This window comes from Doryrhamphus excisus, linkage group LG9 (genome assembly GCF_037039965.1).
Source record: "Doryrhamphus excisus strain RoL-2023G ecotype Guam linkage group LG9, RoL_Dexc_Guam_v1.1, whole genome shotgun sequence".
Classification (NCBI taxonomy): Eukaryota; Metazoa; Chordata; class Actinopteri; order Syngnathiformes; family Syngnathidae; genus Doryrhamphus; species Doryrhamphus excisus.
Window position 1 is genome coordinate 17,908,799 of NC_136365.1, and position 21,880 is coordinate 17,930,678.

The window sequence follows — 21,880 nt, forward strand, 5'->3', positions numbered from 1 at the left end:
TCGTTTCCAAGAAACTCTGATGTAAAAGTAAATTTCTGCTACCGTTCATGACCTTTCGTCCATTTTGTAGGACTTCAGGAGGTTTGCCACCAGCTGCTTATAATTATCTGCCTCATTGTTTCCAAGAAACTCTGATGTAAAAGTACATTTCTGCTACCGTTAATGACATTTCGTCCATTTTGTCCACTTCCAAGAGGGAGATTTCTGCATAGAAAACCAAAACATTTTACGTCAGAACTGTCGACATAATAAAATGATAGAAGTGGTTGCTTGTAGAAACGCTATACGTTCTGATAAAACTCCCCTTTTTGCCTTATTTTGCATACAGCGGTAAAAATGTCATTGATTTCGGTTATTTTTCAATTTATTACCTAACCGTAATGCGTTCTATTAACAGCACCAAGCGGAAAATATAGTTATGCACTAAAAATGATAAACGATAAAGAAAACGCAGAGGCCACCAGTGAGTAAAAATATCTTTTCATTGATATTATATACAAAATACAAATAGAATTTATGTACTAAAATGTACACACTCCCAAGTCCGCCACGCCTCGCCAGTGTTTGCATTCAATAAAAACGAAATTCACACTGATTATATCATCCATCCATTTTGGAGAAAGAGGAAAATAATACAGTTGCTCACAGAAATGTAAACATACATATTTACAGCAAAATATTGGAGGAAAATCATTGGGAGATTTCGCTAATGTTTCACTCCAAATTTGAGTATCACAGCAAGGAGCTCAGACATGATGAAAATACACCAAAATCGGGAAATATGGTACTCTGTTATGGTACTAAAATACACACATGCTGAGGCTTTTGGCTGCTACTTCCCAAAAGAGTACCAAAGGGTCACATGGCCAACTTTGCTCGCCACTCAAAAGCATGTAGCTTTTTTACGTTTGTTTTTTTAATCGTAAAAAAATGTTGTTTTTTTGCGTTTCATAAAACAAAAGTTGCAGAATTAATAATTATGAGTCGCAATTTTGCGAGGGAAAAAATTCGGAAAACTCATTTTACGAGAAAAAAGTTGTTACATTATGAAACCCAACATAAAAGCAGATATGGAACTTTTAGAATTTGATAGGTTGCTAAGTTAAGTCTCGCAAATTAGCGTAATATTACGACGACTGGTATTGTAACGTTTGTGTAAAATATTTACACCTCGCGATTCCCGCAAGATTTAATTTTTGTCTTTTAAATATCAAAAAATGTTTACATCCTTTATTTACTTTCAAAAAATTAAATTCATAGAATTCAACATTCTGCCATTTTTTCTCTTGGAAAATTAAAAATTAATTTGCTACATAAACTTTGTGCAAAAATTTTCATAATATTTTGCCTTATTCCGCATCATATCACAATTTACAATATGAATTTTGGTCTTGGAAAACTTTGTTATATTCCTTTTATTTCTCTCAGGAAAGTTATTGCCGTTTATTTGCCTTTTTTTTTGCAAAATTCAATTTGTACAACATAAATTAGCCTTCTACAACACTTGCGCTACTATGACGTTTTTTTTTCATAATGTTCTGAATATCTTTTCATAATCGAAAAATTATAAAAAACATAATACAACTTCATTTGCCAATTACAAATTTTGGCAATAATGCGTCTTTTTTTTTTAGCGTGAAAGTAATACTGGCAATCGGAATTTTGGTTATTTTTATTTCTGGTACAAAAGATACACAAACAATGTCAATAGTTGGCCTTTGTTTCTGTAAAACTGCAACAGCATTTGTGCAACGTAAAATTAGCATGTAAAATTAAAAATTTGCGCAATTTGTTCTTTGCCACTTGGCTATCTTTTTGCTTCATTTAAATGAACCAAATTAGCTCTCGATTATGTTTACTTTTGTCGTAAAATTACTTCGGGGTTGCAAACTGTCACATTTTTTCCCCTGGTTTGTATTTTATGAAACTGTACGACCTTAAATACTTTTTCGATTTGCTTGTTATGACATTTCTCGCTTAAAATACGACATTAGCCAAGAACAATACATTCGTAATGATCTAAAATTGTAGGAGAAATAATTTTGAGAAATTAATTTGATGAGTATCAAACTCCGTTATTCACTTATTATGACGTGTTTCTAGTAAATTTCATGGATTTTAATGTCACTTTTGTCGTAAAATGACTTGGGGGTCGCAAACTGTCACATTTTTTCCCTTGTTTGTATTTTATGAAACTGTACGACCTTAAATACTTTTTCGTGGCTCCCTTAGTACTCTTGCAGTTTTCCAACAGCCAAGAAAGCGCATCATTTTTTTGCTCGAAAGTATTCTTGTTTGTGTTTGAGATGAACGTCGGACAAAAAGTCACCCGTATGGAAAATCCCTCAGGAATAAACACGATGGCTTCATTTCAGGACTTCTGGGTTTTCTTCTTGAAATGAAGGAGAGAAATAAACGAGTGGTGATTAGTGAGATTCCTCGAGGTCAAAGTCTGAAAATGAAGTTTTTTAGATGAACTTGGTGGAGTCTCTTTTGCTGATGAGAACCTCCAGCAGCCTCAGCTTGGCTTTGATGTGTTTGTACTCGTTGTACTCCACAGCGAGTGGCGAGCGGTCCTCCTTTTGGACGTTCCTGAGGATGGACGGCATAACCCCAACCATCAACTTTTAGGAAAAGTGTAAACGACAAAAAAAAAGAAAAAAAAGATCGTACCTTCCATTTTGCCGAAAGAACTGCTCCTCAAACTCTTTGAGGTTCTTGCGGATTCTCTTTTTTTCTTCTCGGGTTTCCTGGAGTTGCTCCACTAGTTCTTCCCTACAGGTCGGAAAAACACGGTATAGATTTTGTTAGCTTTACAGGAAAAATTGGAAAACTGTATGAAAAATAATTCTGGTGTAAAAAAATAACAGTTTTCTCAAGTCAACATGGCCGTCCTGAGTCATCTTTGTTGTTCAAATAAATACAATAAAACGTAAAAAACTGCATTTTTTTTTCGTAAAACACAGATTTTAGTGTGCTCACTAATTCTTGTAATACAAAATTTTTTTCACTGTATAAATCCAATTCAAACCAATTTTAGCAATATACTCTATTGCGCTGTTTTTTTTCGTTTTCTTGCTGCAGCTTTTTTTCTATTTTTCTAAACAAGAATACATTTGTAAACCCGAAAAATTTTTCATTCAAATAAATTTCAGGGATTTTAATGTAATTTAAATTTTATTCAAATCAATGGAAATTTTGGTACGAGAAATAATGACAAAAAAATTTTAATACAAAAAAAAAAGCTAACTCATTTCTAGCTTAAAATACGACATTAGCCAAGAACAATACATTTGTAATTATCTAAAATTATACGGGAAATAATTTTGAGAAATTAGTTTGATCAGTATCCATTTTGGTATCACAGGTTTTCGCAATCAAACTCCATTATTCGCTTATTATGACGCGTTTCTAGTAAATTTCATGGATTTTAATGTCATTTCAATTTTATTCAAATCAATGGAAATTTTGGTACGAGAAATAATGACAAAAAAAATTAAAATACAAAAAAAAAGCTAACTCATCAACAAGAATACATCAGTAATAATCAAAAATATGTGAGAAAATTCAATCAATATCAATTTTGGTATCGCAATACTATGCTGTTATTTGCTTGTTATGACATTTCTAGCTTAAAATACGACATTAGCCAAGAACAATACATTCGTAATGATCTAAAATTGTACGGGAAATAATTTTGAGAAATTAATTTGATCAGCATCCATTTTGGTATCACAGGTTTTTCGCAATCGAACTCCGTTATTCGCTTATTATGACGCGTTTCTAGTAAATGACCGACATGATACATTTTGTAACTATCTTAAAATTGTACGAGAAATATTTTTTTTGCATTTTTAAAAAAAATATGAAATGTCTTACATGGTGGCAGCGTGCAGGTTGGACAGTCGCATATCGGTGGTGGCGTTGTTGTTGCAAGTCGAGAGCTCGTCCACCGGGGAAATGAAACCGTCCACTTCCTCTTCCACGTGACCCAGGAAGCTGAGCACGCTCAGTTCGGGCCTGGTGCTCGTAGACAACTGCGGCTTGACAACGTCGCTGTCGTCCTCGGATCCGTCTTCTTCTTCCTGAAGGAGTACAAAGACGTTTTAGAAGGTGGACCTGCCTGGACGCGACTGACGGAGTACGGGGAGGGGTTAGTGTTTACCAATCATCGGCACCCTTTCATTGGGTTGTCAAACTTCAAAGCAATCAGGTAACATCACCATATAAAAATTAATGCAAACACTAAAGCTGAGTTAGCTACAATGAGGCGTCAATCTCCACCGCTAACTGTCACGTAGCTGGCTAGCTAAAACAACTTCAAGGAAAACTATACTTAAGTAATGTAAATTTCTTGAAAAAGGTCTTGAAATCTTTTTAGCTATTAAGGTATTGCAAACTGTACTCATATTACACCATTTTATCCTAATAAGTCTTAACTTTAGTCGCTAAATATTGCAATTCTAGCTAGCTAGCTAGCTAAGTTTTTGGTAAAAGAATATACTTAACTTTTTGCTTCATCATAAGTAATTACTGTAGTTTTCTTTTAATAAAAATAAATGCAACTACACGTTACGGAGCTATAAGAGTATGATGTTAAGTCATAGAATATTGAAAATGGTAAAGCTACTTTTTTTGTCGGGAAATTTCAACTTCCTTTGTGCAGATTATTTTTCCATCAGACACATTTTTAAAATACTTTTTTTTTGGCAATATACATTTGGCGAGGCAGTATGTCAGCCTTTTCGTCATGCTAATTATTTTACTATAACTTGCTCAATATTCTCGGAATGTTACATTTATTTTGGAATAAATCTTCTAATGTCTTGGTAAATCAAGACCAACCCATTTAAAAAAAAAAAAAAGCCTCTCAGTCAATTAGAAAAACAAAAATTCAGAAGCATGATGCTAACTGAAGCTAACAAACAAAAATTTGCTTCGTTTTGATTTTGTCAACCAAAAGGAAAACATTGCGTCTCTAATTGTATTTGGAATGATTATTATAAACTGCCCTGAAAATGCTTGAAATAATACAGTAAATAAAATACTTTTTTTTGGCAATATACATTTGGTGAGGCAGTATGTCAGCCTTTTCTTCATACTAATTAATTTAGTATAACTTACTCAATATTCTCGGAATGTTACATTTATTTTGGAATAAATCTTCTAATGTCTTGGTAAATCAAGACCAATCCATTAAAAAAAAAAAAGCCTCTCAGTCAATTAGAAAAACAAAAATTCAGAAGCATGATGCTAACTGAAGCTAACAAACAAAAATTTGCTTCGTTTTGATTTTGTCAACCAAAAGGAAAACATTGCATCTCTAATTGTATTTGGAATAATTATTATAAACTGCACTAAAAATGCTTGAAATAATACAGTAAATAAAATACTTTTTTTTGGCAATATACATTTGGCTAGGCAGAATGTCAGCCTTTTGATAATGCTAATTATTTTACTATAACTTGCTCAATATTCTCGGAATGTTACATTTATTTTGGAATAAATCTTCTAATGTCTTGGTAAATCAAGACCAACCCATTTAAAAAAAAAAAAAAGCCTCTCAGTCAATTAGAAAAACAAAAATTCAGAAGCATGATGCTAACTGAAGCTAACAAACAAAAATTTGCTTCGTTTTGATTTTGTCAACCAAAAGGAAAACATTGCATCTCTAATTGTATTTGGAATGATTATTATAAACTGCACTAAAAATGCTTGAAATAATACAGTAAATAAAGAGACATGAGTTAGCCAGTTAGCATGCTAACATGCGATGTATGTATTTGAATGCCTTAAAAGCAGCTTGGTGAGTTTAACGAAAGGCCACAGTTAGCGTAATTGTACTGCATTTTTGTGTGTTCCCGGCAAACCCGAAGGCATCGCAAGATGTCCATGAGGTGAGAGTCGTGTTAGTACAATAAAACAACAACAACAACCTGAAAGCCAAAACCAAGCACAAAACGTCACACCAGTCTTAGCACCCACAAGCTAATGATTGAATAGCTCTACACGATGCGAGATGGCAAGGCAGCCGTCCAATCAACAGGCAGCGCTGGGGTTCAAGTAAGGGGCTTGGTTGGTAGTAAACAAATCAAGGTTGGTTGAGGGTGGGGTGGGGGAGTGGGGGTGAGGGGGGAGTGGCTGATTATGGAAGAAGCAGCGGCAACAGCGGCCCTTCACCTTGACGTCATCGAAGAAGAGTGCGGTTTCGCCCTCGATAATGGGCTGGAGGAGGGGGCCTCGGCGCTTGCTGGAGGGCGAGCCCTGCGGTGACGTCGAGAAGTAGCCGTTAGCCGGCGAAACGGTCACAGCGCGGCCCGCCAAGATGCCAAAATGGCGTCATTTTTTGTTTTAAATTCAAGATTCCATTTATCTGTGACAACTACTATTGCGGCTAATGTTACTAAGCCAATACCACAGATACTTATGCATACTTAGTTGACACTATGACTAATGGAGTTTGGTTCCACAGGCATTGGAAGTTAGCCTGTCAGTAATAATAAATGAGCATTCTTTCAAATGCAGTCACGTCGACTTGTTTTCCCAGCTACAAATCAGCAAGCTGCTTCCTTTTCTGATGCACATTTATTTGACTAGGAAGAAATTTAGCCTTGAGCCTCCGACTCTGCTCCCGCCTTTCTTCATTCAATTAACCATTAAAATAATGCAGTTTCTTCTTAGAAATGATATTTTTAGCCATCTGAAAACAACATTGAATTTAATGTTTTCCAGTTTTGTAGCCCATGACTCTCTGTAAGGAACCACATTTGGTAGTATTATGTTGCCATAATATAAAAATGTAAAATATTAACAACTTCTGTATTAATATTTTACATTTATTTGTTTGTTTTATAGGAAAAATAGTGTTTTCATACAGCCATCTGAAAACGCAATGAAACTGAATTCAATATTTTTTAGTTTGATAGACATTGACTCTTTATCAGGAACCACATTTGGTAACTTGGGTGGGAGTTAAAAAAGTTAAGTAAAAAAGGAAAAAATTTAAAAAAATTCATATTATTATTGTATTGCCATACTATGAAAATGTAATGTGATATGATAGTAATACTTCAATTTACAAAAATTTAAAACATTAGAATTAATTCATTTACAAAAATTTAAAACATTAGAATTAATTCATATTAATTCATACAATACAATCATATAATTTAATATAATTTGACAGAATATTTTTTGGTTTTATTTCTAATAATATTTAAGGAAAAAAATTCTCATATAGCCAAAATTAATAATATATATTATATATAAATTATAAATATTATATATAATAAATATTGTATTATATTATATATAAATTAACATTATATATAAATTAACATTAATCTAGTTCAATATAAGATATATAGAATATAAAAATATTATAATGAATTCTAACATTACTTGTAGTAGTAAAAATTCTACTAAGTATTTCTAAATCTTCTGGCTCAAACTATATTCATACAATACTCAAACTTGCATCATCATGGAGGCTATTGTAGTAGAATCATCCTACAGTATCGCCGTGGTCTTAATTTGCATGATGGGGGGATTATGGAAGGAGTATTATATTACATAAGGACATACGGTAGGTACAGTGTGTCCATAACGAACATCACTTCTTACATAACATACAGTGGTTGTGTATGGGAATTAGGAGGCAGCATATGAAAAGTATTTGGGGTATTTTTACAATTCTGTGTGGTCATATGATGGCACATGCATTTGCGTCCCGCCTCCAGGGTGGACCGCGCACGTGTGCTACAAGCGCTCGAGCCAACACAGCCAGGATTAAGTGTCCGTTTTGACAATGTGCTGATCTTTGGCTTGTGGAAGAGCAGCAACGCCAGCCAAAGGCTGCTCTGATGGACGTAGAGGAGGGGAAAAAATAAACAGTGTAGTGACGACTTACAATGACGGGGATGGTGGAGGCTCTGCACAGAATCTGCTTGACCAGCCGGTATCGGTCGTACAGCGGCTTCATGATCTGCCTCTCGCTCTTCGTCACCTGCAGTGACAAACAAGGACGTCCTGTTAGCACCGGTTGTCAGTAATCTGTGAATTCCTGGACCTTTGCTGCCTGTGAAACCATCTTACTCCATACTCCTAGCCTTCTCTATCATGTCATCATGTCAACATCTGCACTCCTTTGGAGACATTTTCTCATGCTATTGAATAGCATAGTAAATAAACAAAAAACACAAAGACTAGATAGGATATCTCTAGTCTAGTTCATGCTCAAAGACTAGATAGGACACACTCCGGTCAGACTAGATAGGACAGCTCCAGTCTAGTTCATGCTCAAAGACTAGATAGGACACACGCCAGTCAGACTAGATAGGACAGCTTTATTCTAGTTCATGCTCATAGACTAGCTCGGCCACACGCCAGTCAGACTAGATAGGACAGCTCTAGTCTAGTTAATGCTCAAAGACTAGATTGGACACACACCGACCGGTGAGACTAGATAGGACAGCTCTAGTCTAGTTCATGCTCAAAGACTAGATAGGACAGCTTTAGTGTAGTTCATGCTCAAGGACTAGATAGGACACACATTAGTCAGACTAGATAGGACAGCTCCAGTCTAGTTCATGCTCAAGGACTAGATAGGACACACATTAGTCAGACTAGATAGGACAGCTCTAGGCTAGTTCATGCTTAAAGACTAGATAGGACACACAGCGGCCGGACTAGATAGGACAGCACTAGTCTAGTTCATGCTCAAAGACTAGATAGGACACACATTAGTCAAACTAGATAGTACAGCTCTAGTTTAGTTCATGCTCAAAGACTAGATAGGACACACACCAGTCAGACTAGATAGGACAGCACTAGTCTAGTTCATTCTCAAAGACTAGATAGGACACACATTAGTCAGACTAGATAGGACAGCACTAGTCTAGTTCATGCTCAAATACTAGATAGGACACTCATCAGTCAGACTAGATAGGACACACACCAGTCAGTCTAGATAGGACAGCTTTAGTCTAGTTCATGCTCAAAGACTAGCTCGGCCACACGCCAGTCAGTCTAGATAGGACAGCTCTAGTCTAGTTCATGCTCAAAGACTAGCTTGGCCACACGCCAGTCAGACTAGATAGGACAGCTGTAGTCTAGTTCATGCTCAAAGACTAGATAGGACACACGCCAGTCAGACTAGATAGGACAGCTCTAGTCTAGTTCATGCTCAAAGACTAGATAGGACACACACCAGTCAGACTAGATAGGACAGCACTAGTCTAGTTCATGCTCAAAGACTAGCTAGGACACACATTATTCAGACTAGATAGGACAGCACTAGTCTAGTTCATGCTCAAAGACTGGCTAGGCTACACACCAGTCAGACTAGATAGGACAGCACTAGTCTAGTTCATGCTCAAAGACTAGATAGGACACACCGGTCAGACTAGATAGGACAGCTCCAGTCTAGTTCATGCTCAAAGACTAGATAGGACACACTCCGGTCAGACGAGATAGGACAGCTCTAGTCTAGTTCATGCTCAAAGACTAGATAGGACACACATTAGTCAGATGAGATAGGACAGCTCTAGTCTAGTTCATGCTCAAAGACTAGATAGGACACACATTAGTCAGACGAGATAGGACAGCTCTAGTCTAGTTCATGCTCAAAGACTAGATAGGACACACATTAGTCAGACGAGATAGGACAGCTCTAGTCTAGCGCATGCTCAAAGACTAGATAGGATACACACCAGTCTTTCTTTTGGTTGACATAGTTGGTTCTTGTGTTATTCTTAACTCCACACATTGCATTTACAGTTACTTCCTTCATGTTATTTCCATTTGCCCTGAAGCTAACATGCTGGGGCAGTTAGCAGGGATTTGCATGTGACACAATGACATGCTAACAATTACCTCGCTTGAGGCATTATTCACACTCCACTTGCAATGTGGGTCACGATGCAAAGACAAGCTTTTTGTCAACACCAGGACCCAAGGCACAGGCAGGAGAACGGGTAAATGAAAGAAGCCGAACAACGAGGCTCTTCTGTATTTACTGTATGTCTAATTTTATCCAAGAGGAGACAGAGGGCAATGGGAAAACAAAGTGCTGCAGCAAAGTGGAGAATGTGGAGTATAGTAAAAGAGCATGCTAACATTAGCATGTGTATTTATTGTCATTTCTAGCTGTGTATCCTTAAAATGTTGCGACTTGTCGGAAATAGGACCCTGCGGTACTAGCTTTTGGCAAAAAAGCACAATAGTAAAATAATAATAAAAGTAGTTACTGCTTTGCGGTAAAGGGAGTAATACAGTACTGCAATAATATGTGTTGACTTACAGGTCGTCCATGTATGCTCTCGTAGTAGAGAAGAGCTTTCTGCAGGGCCAGTTTCTCCGCTCCAATCTGCTCCCGGGTCATGTCCTGCATGAACATGGACCACACCAGATGAAAGCCTCTGATGACCGATTTCAACTCATCATGGACCTACCTTGATGTCTTCAGGACGGTTGACCTCCTCACGCTTCTCCTGCAGCTTCTTCAGGATGCTTTCCAGCGTGCTCTCCACAGGGGGTTTGGGCACCTTCTCCTGCTGAGGCTTCTTCTCCAGTTGTGAGCCGAAGCTCTTGGGGAGCGTGTTGCTGCGCTGGCGGGTCAGAGGCGGAAGGTCCTCCTCGGACTTCATCAGCTTTTGTTCTGTGGCAGGGTAGTGATGTTGGTTTATTCGATACTGGAGGCACTTTGGCGATGGCGGAATCTTACCTTTCAATTCTTTACGCAACCTGGCCAGTTCGTTGACCCATCGGAGAACCTCAGAGTTTCCAGCTTTGTCGCTATGGGAAGGCTGGATAAAAGCAGTAGAGAAAGGATGAGATTTTAGTAAGGGGGGGGGCTCATACTCGAACATGATGCTACACCTACCCTGTATTTTCGCTCCTCTTCAAACCTCTCCTCAAACCTGTGGATCTTCTTCTTGAGAACGTGGATCCTCTTGGTGAGCTGGGCGGTGGTCAGCTCCTCCTTCTCGTCGTCACAGGAACCCAGAGAGGAACTCCTCCTGCGACTGCAGCGTTTACAGCACATTATTATTACGACTACGCTTATTTCTAACCATTTCCACGTTATGGTGGAAACATAGTTCACCTGATGAAGGAGTGGGCGTTGGGCGGCGAAGGAGGCACTTCGGTGTCGTCCAGATACTGCTGGCACTGCCCGTAGGCGTAAAAGCGAGGAGACAGCATGGGGTCGCTGTCTTCCTCCAGCAGCTGACGAATCAGCAGGCCTCCGGCGTGCGGCGACAGACGAGCCTCCTCGCGGTCCGTGCTGTCCCTCCGCAGGGACGAGAACGCCGGAACCGGTTCTGTTTTCAGCATCAAAAGGGAGCTCGTTGAAATGCAAGTACATTAAAAATGATCAAGTATAATTGTTTTTGAGTAATTAAGTAAGTTACTTTAAGTAAGTTTTAAAGTAATAATACTTAAAAGATACTTCATTTTATTTATACAAAAATTATTTTGCCTTCTTCTGCGTCCTAAAAGATTGACACATTTAATGCCATAAAAAACAACTCTTTTTTTGTTACTGGATGACTTTGAATTTGTATTATCAGATATTATTAATGTCATTATTATTTTATCTATTAACAATATTTGCATTTTCATTATAAATTTAATTTTTATATAATCATATACATATATAATCTATAAATATTTTGACATTATCTTTAAATCATAACTGAATTAAATATACTGCTTCAAAAAAATTCAAAAATTATTTTTGCCTTATTCTGCTTCCTAAAAGATCGACACATTTAATACCATAAAAAAAATTACTTTTTATTTTACTTGATGACTTAAAAAATGTATTATCAGCTATTATTAATAGCATTATTTTTATTATTATTTTGTCTATTAACAATATTTATATTTTCATTATAAATTAAATTTTCATATAATCATATACATATATAATCTATAGATATTTTAACATTATCTTTAAATCATAACTGAATTAAATATACTGCTTCAAAAAAATTCAAAAAATATTTTTGCCTTATTCTGCTTCCTAAAAGATCGACACATTTAATACCATAAAAAAATTACTTTTTTTTTTACTTGATGACTTAAAAATTTGTATTATCAGCTATTATTAATAGCATTATTTTTTATTATTATTTTATCTATTAACAATATTTATATTTTCATTATAAATTAAATTTTTATATAATCATATACATATATAATCTATAAATATTTTGACATTATTTAACTGACAAATCATAACTGAATTAAATATACTGCTACTACTACTACTACTACTACTACTAATAATAATAATACTGATGATTATATTCGAAAAAATATTGTTATTATTAATCATGTTAAATGAATATCATCACCATACAATTACAATAAATAAGTCTTGTAGATGTTTTAATAAGTTGCATATTAAATACGATTAAAATCTCATGATTATAATACGTATGGACTGAAAGAAATATGCAAATAAGATGAAGATCAGATGCATGAAGTTTTTCCATCATTTTTCTCCGATGAAATCATCCGACAAATGACATTAGAAATAAATAATGTCTACTTTCGTGCTGCATATTCAAACTTCCACATAACTTCTGAGTGCTGGCCACTAAACGAGTCATTTAGAAGATGAATGGGAACATTTTGTCCACTCGGAACATAAAAGGAAAGCCCAAGAGTTTTTTTTCCACATTCCTGTTGCTCGGAAGTGTTTGGACATCCAACAAAGTAAGAAGTGTCTCCGAAGACCCACGGTCCAAGACACAACGGAGGGCAAAACGTTGCTGTGGTAACATCCTAAATGGCAAAGTCAGTGGACAACCTTGACCCCTCCTCCACCCGCCTGTGTTAAAACTCTAGTGGGACGAGAACGCCGGAACCGGTTCTGTTTTCAGCATCAAAAGGGAGCTCGTTGAAATGCAAGTACATTAAAAGTGATCAAGTATAATTGTTTTTAAGTAATTAAGTAATTTAAGTAAGTTTTTAAGTAATAATTAAAACATACTTAGAATCATTTTATTTATACAAAAATTATTTTGCCTTCTTCTGCTTCCTAAAAGATTGACACATTTAATACCATAAAAAAATACTTGTCTTAAAAATTTGTATTATCAGTTAATGTTAAAAGCATTATTTCTATTATTATTTTATCTATTAACAATATTTGTATTTTCATTATAAATTATTTTATATAATCATATACATATATAATCTATAAATATTTTGACATGATCTTTAAATCAGAACTGAATTAAATATACTGCTTCAAAAAAATTTTAAAATTATTTTGCCTTATTCTGCTTCCTGAAAGATCGGCACATTTAATACCATAAAAAATTTCTTTTTTTTTTTACTTGATGACTTAAAAACTTGTATTATCAGTTATTATTAAGAGCATTATTTCTATTATTATTTTTATCTAGTATTAATAATATTTATATTTTCATTATAAATTGAATTTTTATATAATCATATACATACGTATATAATCTATAAATATTTTGACATTATCTTTAAATCATAACTGAATTAAATATACTGCTTCAAAAAAATTCAAAAATTTTTGTAAAAAAAACGTTGCTGTGGTAACATCCTAAATGGTAAAGTTAGTGGACAACTGTGACCCCTCCTCCACCCGCCTGTGTTAAAAACTCTAGTGGGAAAACTTCCACGGGTGCAGATGTTGTCAAGACAAGAGAGGCCACGCCCAGCGCCATTTTTTTCCGTTTATCCTTTGGAGTTGCCGTCTCCACTCAGGCAATAATTATGTCTGGTGCGTCCACTCTTGACAATCCCCGCTCTATTAATTATGCCTGCCTTCCCCTCTCAGTGGGATAATGTCAGGGCGTGACCCCCCGTTGAGAGGTACACTTTGTTCTTTTGTGGCTGCACCGTATGGCGGGACATTAAATATGTGCATGAGAGATAAAGAGAGCGGCGACTGCAGCGAAAATGCGACAAAGTGCATTAATACAGTCGATGAATTAGGGGGAAATTAAGGCTTAAGGTCGTTGGGCTTGAGTCACGTGTTGGAGACAAAAAGGCGCTTCTATTTGTAAAACCAAACAAAATTGTTGAATACATATTTTTGCCTTTTATTATGATAATAATATAGCTTGTTCCCAAGTCACATGACTTGAGTCCACACCTCTGGCAAACACAACCTTCCAAGAAGCGAGGATAGCCTCAATAGCCTCAGTGGAAGAAGAGAAAGAATAAAAACAATCTCTACGAGAAGCCAAGCATCAGTCAAAACAATCCAAAGTGTCAAAAACAACAAAAAAACACACGTGTGTATTTTTTCTTCGCTCAAATTCCTCCACGTACGTGCACTTCATCAGGCGGCGAGCGCCCCAGGTGGTGAAAACACTCCATCAAGTTGTTTTTATGTCCTGGTGTGGACAAGAGAGTCTGTGGCGTTCCGGATTAATGTTTAAATCAACACTGATGCTTCCAGATGAAGTGGACTAATGAAAACACAAAACATGCCAGCGTGCCATTTCGCTAAAGGTTGTCCAAGGCGGCACAATGTTCCCGATCACTCAAGCATGGTGCCAAGCTGAGGTAAAGGTCAATCGTGACTTTTTCTGGACTCGTCTACATGCACGTGTTAGTACATGTCCGTGCATTTCCCTCTAGTACAGGGGTGGGCAAACTTTTTGACTCGCGGGCCGCATTGATATGACAAAATTTACCGGGGGGGGCAGACTATATATTTTACACGTAACAGTCCACCTGGTATTATTGTATCTGTAAAATTGTCATGCAATCTGCTATTATTATTTATTATTTTATATTTATATTTAAATATTTTAAAAATAATAAAATATAATAATTACAATAAAATTACAATAATTATTATTATATTATTATTATGTAAAATATGCAAATATAACAATAATATTATATATAATTAATATAATAATTAGCATGAATATAATAATTATAATAATCTAATAATAATAATAACAATAATAATAATAATAATAATTATTATTATTATTATTATTATTATTATGTGCTTGTGTCCCTTTTTTCAGGAGCACTTTGTAAACAACAGACCATGTCAAAAAACGAAATTGATAAAACCATCAAAAGGTTGGCTCAGGCCATGATGCCAGGTTGTATGTTGAGTTTAAATGAAATACTTTGGAAAGATTGGGCGGGCCGTATTCAAACACTTGGCGGGCCAGATGTGGCCCCCGGGCCGTAGTTTGCCCACCCCTGCTCTAGTACTGTCCCTTATGGACAAAATACTTTTTAGCTATATATATATATATATATATATGTATATATATGTATATATACATATCATTCTTAACATAATTTCACTTAAACATACAGTCATCTCTTGTTTATGTTTTATGGTTCCAAACTTGACTGCGATAAGTAAATTACTACAAAGCAGAATTCCATTGAATAAAAAAATTGACTTTCTAAATTCATTTTTTAACCATTATTAGAGCCCTCTAGACATGAAATAACACCCCTACAGTCACTTTTACACTCCTGTTATTCTTTGTTTACACCACATTGCCAATTCTTATGCGCAGGGTAGAGGATCCACAGGGATACAAGAGATAAAAATATACATATATTTAAATACTACCAAGCAAACTAGTCAGCCTCAATTTTATTCATTCTAAACGGGTTTCAAATGGAGTTGGGAAAAAGGACAAAATAAGAAGCTAAAAATGGACCACTTCCACACGGAATGAGAGAAGAACTTAATGTAAAAATGTATTCATTCATTCATTTTCTACCGCTTATCCTCACGAGGGTCGCGAGGGGTGCTGGAGCCTATCCCAGCTGTCTTTGGGGCGAGAGGTGGGGTACACCCTGGACTGGTGGCCAGCCAATCACAGGGCACATATAGACAAACAACCATTCACACTCACATTCATACCTATGGACAATTTGGAGTCGCTAATTAACCTAGCATGTTTTTGGAATGTGGGAGGAAACCGGAGTACCCGGAGAAAACCCACGCATGCACGGGGAGAACATGGAAACTCCACACAGAGAGATGGCCGAGGGTGGACTTGAACCCTGGTCTACAAGCTGTGAGGTCTGCGCGCTAACCACTCGACCACATGTTTTGCCTTTTTTAATGATTATTATGCAAATGACTTTCCTCATGCTAATGGGCCTAAGGGTTTACAGCGCTACCTCTTACTCTGGCAGCATCCATGCGCACAAAACCTAAAAAAAGGAGCACGAGAGGAGGCGTCGGCTGCCACAAGAAGCTTTAAATACGCCAAATCACGTTGCTGGCAGACGCACAAGTACGCAGCAGAGGCAACTGTCGGGTCACCGTGACAGTCCCTGGCACCAAGTCTGCTGGGATAAAGATGTCCCTGCCATGCCCGCTGGGTCCAATTATACAGTATGACAGCGTGCATACAGTACATCCAGCAATACTACTATTATTATTATAGCACTGCTGACTCACAACTGAGGAAGGCTGTAGTGTAAACAAACAATGTAGGTAGGACATTTCTTTTTAACTTTACTATAAGAATAGATTTTTGTCACCATCCTTTAGGTCAGTGGTCTCAAACACGTGGACACTAGTTTGAGGCCCCGCCTTGATATGATAGTTTAATGTTAGTGCGGTCCGCGCAAGTTTGATATGGATGCTGTATGGTATCATGTACCCAGAAAAAAATTATTACGTTTGATTAATGTTCATGTTAAAGGTTAAATAACTTAATAGTTATCCTCCCTATCCGTGTGGAAGTGGTAAGTTTTTGGCTATTTAAGTTTAAAGGAAATAACTTGAAGGCTACCGTTTAGGTCGCTCGCTCTCTAGTTTGCGAGTTAGCATGTGTCTCAAGACCCTGCAGTTGCGCAATATGTTGTAAATAAAGAGTATAAATGTGACTATAGTCGTGTTTTGTCATGTCTACAGGGCTCTAATAATGCTTTGTTCATTTTAATCTGAAAAAAAATAATTTGTCTACCCACCAACTATATGTGGTTTCTTAAGTTTTTATTATTTGCCGTTTTATTATTATTATTATATTTATTGATTACTGATTGATTGATTTTCTTTATTCTTGATTTGTTTATTTATTTTTCATCTTATTTTGTACAGAAAAATAAAAATTAAGATATTTGTGAACAGTGGAATGTTTTATCAGAGCTTTTATTGTAGAAAATCGGAAACCAAAGCACTGGAAAAGTTTGTATATTTTTCTGTTTTTAATAAATGCGTTTTTTTTTGTTTTTTTGGAAAACCTGATGCGACCCAGCCTTGCTCAGACCCTAGCTCCAGTGGCCCCCAGGTAAATTGAGTTTGAGACCCCTGCTTTAGGTACTGTATCAGAGGCACCGGCAGGTAAAGATGCCTGTTCACAATGGACATCTCAAATATTGTACATTGTAACACAAATCCTGTTTAATAAAGCTTTGTTTAATTCTGTCTGTCTATTGCATAAATTACAAAGTTTTTGTTGTCAAAAGTTGAATGTTTTACTTTAAATGTATTGTCTTTGGACACTTTCCATGGGAAGTTTAGCAATTTAATTTGGATGATTCTAGAAATAGTCATATGCTAATTTATGCTAAATTTTGCGAACCTCATGTGAAATCGCTCTAATTCCAATTGGACATTTCCAACTTGTGCAACCCTGGCTCCCCGCAGTACTGTTTATATTTTCCCACCATTTTGCTTATTTTCTGTTGTTTAAAATACATACATAATCTTAGGTGTGCATGCAAGAATTTGATTAGATTTTTTGTAAAACCACATAGTTTTACATTAACCTGTTGCTCATCATCCCAGGCGTGTGGCTCAACTGTTAAAAAAAAAAAAACAATCCCAGTTGGGGCGTATGGCGACTGTGCACCACTTCCTCTGTGTACACAAACTCACCAACGCCAAAATAATGCTGGTGCTTTTTTTTTTCCAGTGAACATTCTAATCATGTGACTCAATAGTTGCAACTAGCATGAACAGGAAGCCCGAATAGAGTGCTGTTAATCCCTTTGAGCACATTTGGAATCATAATAATAGCATTTAATGAAAATAAAGAATAGCATTAGAATGAGGTAAAATGAGCAAACAAGGCGTGGGTTGTCCTACCTTAAATACACAAGGTATTGACTAAATGTTAAAGGTGCTCCCTTTTGCAAGAAAGTGTTTGCTTTAGCTTGTGAAAGCCCGCACGAGGCATTGTTTACTTGCCTATCAAGAAAGCCAGTGAAGGCTGCACCCTTGAGATAGGGTCCTTAAGAGGATCCTTCCCTCATCAATCCTGCAAGAGGTGCAAGCACCCAAACTACCAAAGATGCATTGCACCAGGATCCACCCAGCTTCCTCACCTCCCCAGTTGCTGCTGTCCTCACTCAGCGTCGTCAGGTCCAGCCGGGGTACGTCCTCGCAGCTCGCCTTGTCCCGCTCGGGCCCGGAGGCCCGCACTTCCCCACCCCCGCCGACCCTGGGGTCGCAAACGACGGGCGACTCCTGGATCTTCATCCTGAGCGTCTGCACAACCATGAGAGAGAAAAGAAGAGGAACCGTTCAGCTACGCTGACTTGAAGGGGGCAAGCTTGCGAACACACTCTTTAAGTTGAGGAGCACGCACAAGCAGGAGAAAAGAGGGGGCGGGGCCCGGCTCGCCATTGGACGCCGAGGCGAGCCAAAACATCCGCCCATCTGTTTGTGGATGGGCAGGCCACAGTGGGAGTGTTCTGGCTCCGCCCTCTCTTCCTCCATCCTCTCTCTCTCTCTCTCTCTCTCTCTCTCTCGCTCTCTCCCCAGCCTGCCAGGCATCGATTCCCCACCCTGGACTTGTTTGTCTCACATCGGCAGGAGGAGGGGAGGAGTAGTGGAAGGAGAAAAAAAAAAGAGACAGATTGTGAGCCAGCACACGTAGGCTGACGGATAATTTTTTTTTTTCAGGCTAAAGACAAACATTCAGCTCAGACGACACACACTCACACACAAAACATTGCAATCAATTGTTCTAACCAACACGTCACACTCGTAGAGCTTGTATATTTAGAGCACGTTCGCTGATCACTTCACACCAAACTGATGGTTTCCCGTTTCCTCTGTCTGGGCGTGGGACCAGGCTATTTTTAGGGAAAACAAGATCAGGACACAGCGCTACTGGACCTCCTAAATGCCACAGACTACTTACTGGAAGGGTGGCACTCGGATCCAATTGTTTTTAACACTATCCGCAATTTGTCCCTGGAGAAGTGCTGTTAATCTGTTCCAGGGTCCAGCTGTGCCTATCATATACCTTCACTAACTGTACATACAAACAATCATTTTAGTAACTTTTTGAACTTGGCAACTAGTTGGGTTATGCTATGTAACTCCTGGAAAAAATCTCATTTATTAAAACATTCATAGAAGGTATCTTTCATATTTAATAGTACCTTTGAATAGCATATTTTTAAGTCATTTTCCACAAGAACCAGATAGGATTTTTTAAATAAAAAACATACATTTATTATAATTTAATTTAAAAACAAAACATAATAATATAAATAATAAAATACAAATATAATTAATTATTTTATCAGAATTTTTGAAATAAAAAATACTTCATAATAATAGAAAAAAACACTGCACACATTACATAATTTTACATATTATTATTACATAATAATATAAATAATAAAATATAAATATAATTAATTATTTTATCAGAATTTTTGAAATAAAAATACTTCATAATAATAAAAAACATTGCATACACTACATTTTACATAATATTATTATTACATAATAATATAAATAATAAAATATAAATACAATTATTTTATCAGAATTTTTTAAATAAAAAATACTTCATAATAATAAAAACATTGCATACACTACATAATTTTACATAATATTATTATTACATAATAATATAAATAATAAAATATGATTATTTTATCAGAATTTTTGAAATAAAAAATACTTCATAATAATAAAAAACATTGCATACACTACATAATTTTACATAATATTTTTATTACATAATAATATAAATAATAAAATATAAATATAATTACTTATTTTATCAGAATCTTTGAAATAAAAAATACTTCATAATATAAAAACATTGCACACATTACACAATTTTACATAATATTATTATTACATAATAATATAAATAATAAAATATAAATATAATCAATTATTTTATCAGAATTTTTGAAATAAAAAATACTTCATAATAATAAAAAAAACAACATTGCACCGCTATCGCTTGATAATCAGTCCCTAATAATGAAACACATGGAAGCTTGTAGGTTACTACAATATATACTCCAGTTTTTGTTATATTTATTTTAAGTATTTCTTGTAAGTGTTGCACAAAAAAGTTCTTGGCCCCCATAAAATATGATTAACAAAGTGAAAATGAAACTCAGATATGACAGACAGACAACTATGAATCCATTGTTGCTTGGGGTTCCCCTGATTGGCTACATTAACGAACCATAGCTCTAAATCTGGAAATCCTTTCAAACTAGTGTTTTTGTGGCTTGAACTGAATTTAGCACTCAATTGCCTGCAGATTTATCACCAAAACAGACTTTATGACCATGATATGTGAATGCAAATGATATTATTATGATGAGTGGTAATTAGATTTGGCGCATGTTGTTCATGTGTGACTTCTGAAGGATAACTTTTGCATTTGTATTACACGGCTGGCTGTTTGTTCCCTTAAAAAAAACAATCCAAAATCATCCAAAGCCAAGAGAAACACTTTCATTAGCGCCTGCTGACTCCCTTGACAACGACTCGTACTCCATGTGCTTTCTTGTTAAGCTTTAATGGGAAATGGCTGCAATTAAAAACACACCACACACACACAGAACTCATTATTAGTCCTTGGAGAGTCACTATTATGTAATGTTGTTGTGTCTCTGACTGACAATAACATCTTCTGAATTATCTTCTAAATGTGCGAGTGTTTGGTTCTTATGAGGTTGTCAAGCATTTGTATTGATTAAACGATGATTGCTCAAAGAGTCGTTAGCGAGCACCGTGTGATGACTTTATCCCCTTTGAGTTAACACGTTCTTGATTAAAAAGGCGCCATGTTGTTGTCAACTCTGAGCTCTCGCAATAGTGAATTGCTAATGTGTGGCCCAAAATCCTTGCCTTGATGCGGAAATAGTGGATACTGTTATTATATCTTGTCACATTCATACTGTGTATACTGTTTATAATTTGTATAATCTGCAATAGCCATACTATAGTCATATATATCCACACTGTATCATAGTCATAGCCTGTTATAGTTTGTACACATATCTGTCAATTTAAAGCTCTATTCTATTTCTTCATTTATTTACTATTAAGGGTATTTATACATTTGCACTTCTGGTTGGATGCTAACTGCATTTTGTTGCCTTGTACCAGTGACATGAGCAATAACAATAAAGTTGAATTTAATCTAATCTATAAAAAAAAACAGTTTTTAGTATCAACGATTTAGTATATTTTATTATGGGAACGTGACACTTTGCAAGTGCTATTGTGCACTTTTTTGTGCATTGTCCGGTGCAATTGATGCAGTATATCACATACAACAATGCAACATTAAAAAGTGATACAGGATGACGCAAACATTAGCAAAACTGGCATAGCTAGTCATGCTAGGTTAGCCTGTTTTCTAACATTTCTAACATTCCACACTCCAAAGTAATTAAAGTATGTATGATCTGTGTTAATATCAGATCGATTTAGGTGACTGAAGCTAAAATATTTAGCATAAAAATCATTATTGAATATGACATGAGCTGCAAATACGGGATCCCTCCGTGGAGTATCAAACCGGGATTAGCGCAGATGTTGTAGCTCCAAACACAGTTGACACAAGCACCCTGAAAGCAGCATTACGTCATGGCGAGAGCTCCAGCTGGTACAACA

The 21,880-nt window shown here is 36.1% G+C and overlaps 1 protein-coding gene across 3 annotated transcripts in view; it reads right to left on the reverse strand.

Annotated features, from left to right (window-relative positions):
* Positions 1-464: 464 nt before the first annotated feature.
* fam13a (family with sequence similarity 13 member A) overlaps positions 465-21,880 on the reverse strand; it is a 56,396-nt gene continuing 34,980 nt past the window's right edge. The window contains exons 14-25 of one of the 3 annotated variants that reach the window (XR_013628138.1): positions 18,322-18,484; positions 11,105-11,321; positions 10,883-11,024; positions 10,724-10,805; positions 10,452-10,657; positions 10,301-10,384; positions 7,910-8,005; positions 6,181-6,264; positions 3,880-4,085; positions 2,674-2,775; positions 2,205-2,592; positions 465-1,936 (exon numbers count right to left, since the gene is read on the reverse strand). Coding sequence is in view for 2 of the 3 variants with exons in the window: in XM_058080746.2 (XP_057936729.2) it covers positions 2,469-2,592; positions 2,674-2,775; positions 3,880-4,085; positions 6,181-6,264; positions 7,910-8,005; positions 10,301-10,384; positions 10,452-10,657; positions 10,724-10,805; positions 10,883-11,024; positions 11,105-11,321; positions 18,322-18,484 (1,506 nt within the window). In the remaining variant the exon portion in view is untranslated. Of the gene's footprint in view, positions 2,593-2,673; positions 2,776-3,879; positions 4,086-6,180; positions 6,265-7,909; positions 8,006-10,300; positions 10,385-10,451; positions 10,658-10,723; positions 10,806-10,882; positions 11,025-11,104; positions 11,322-18,321; positions 18,485-21,880 lie in introns of all 3 variants that reach the window. The other 2 variants (XM_058080746.2, XM_058080756.2) reach the window with 2 other exon arrangements.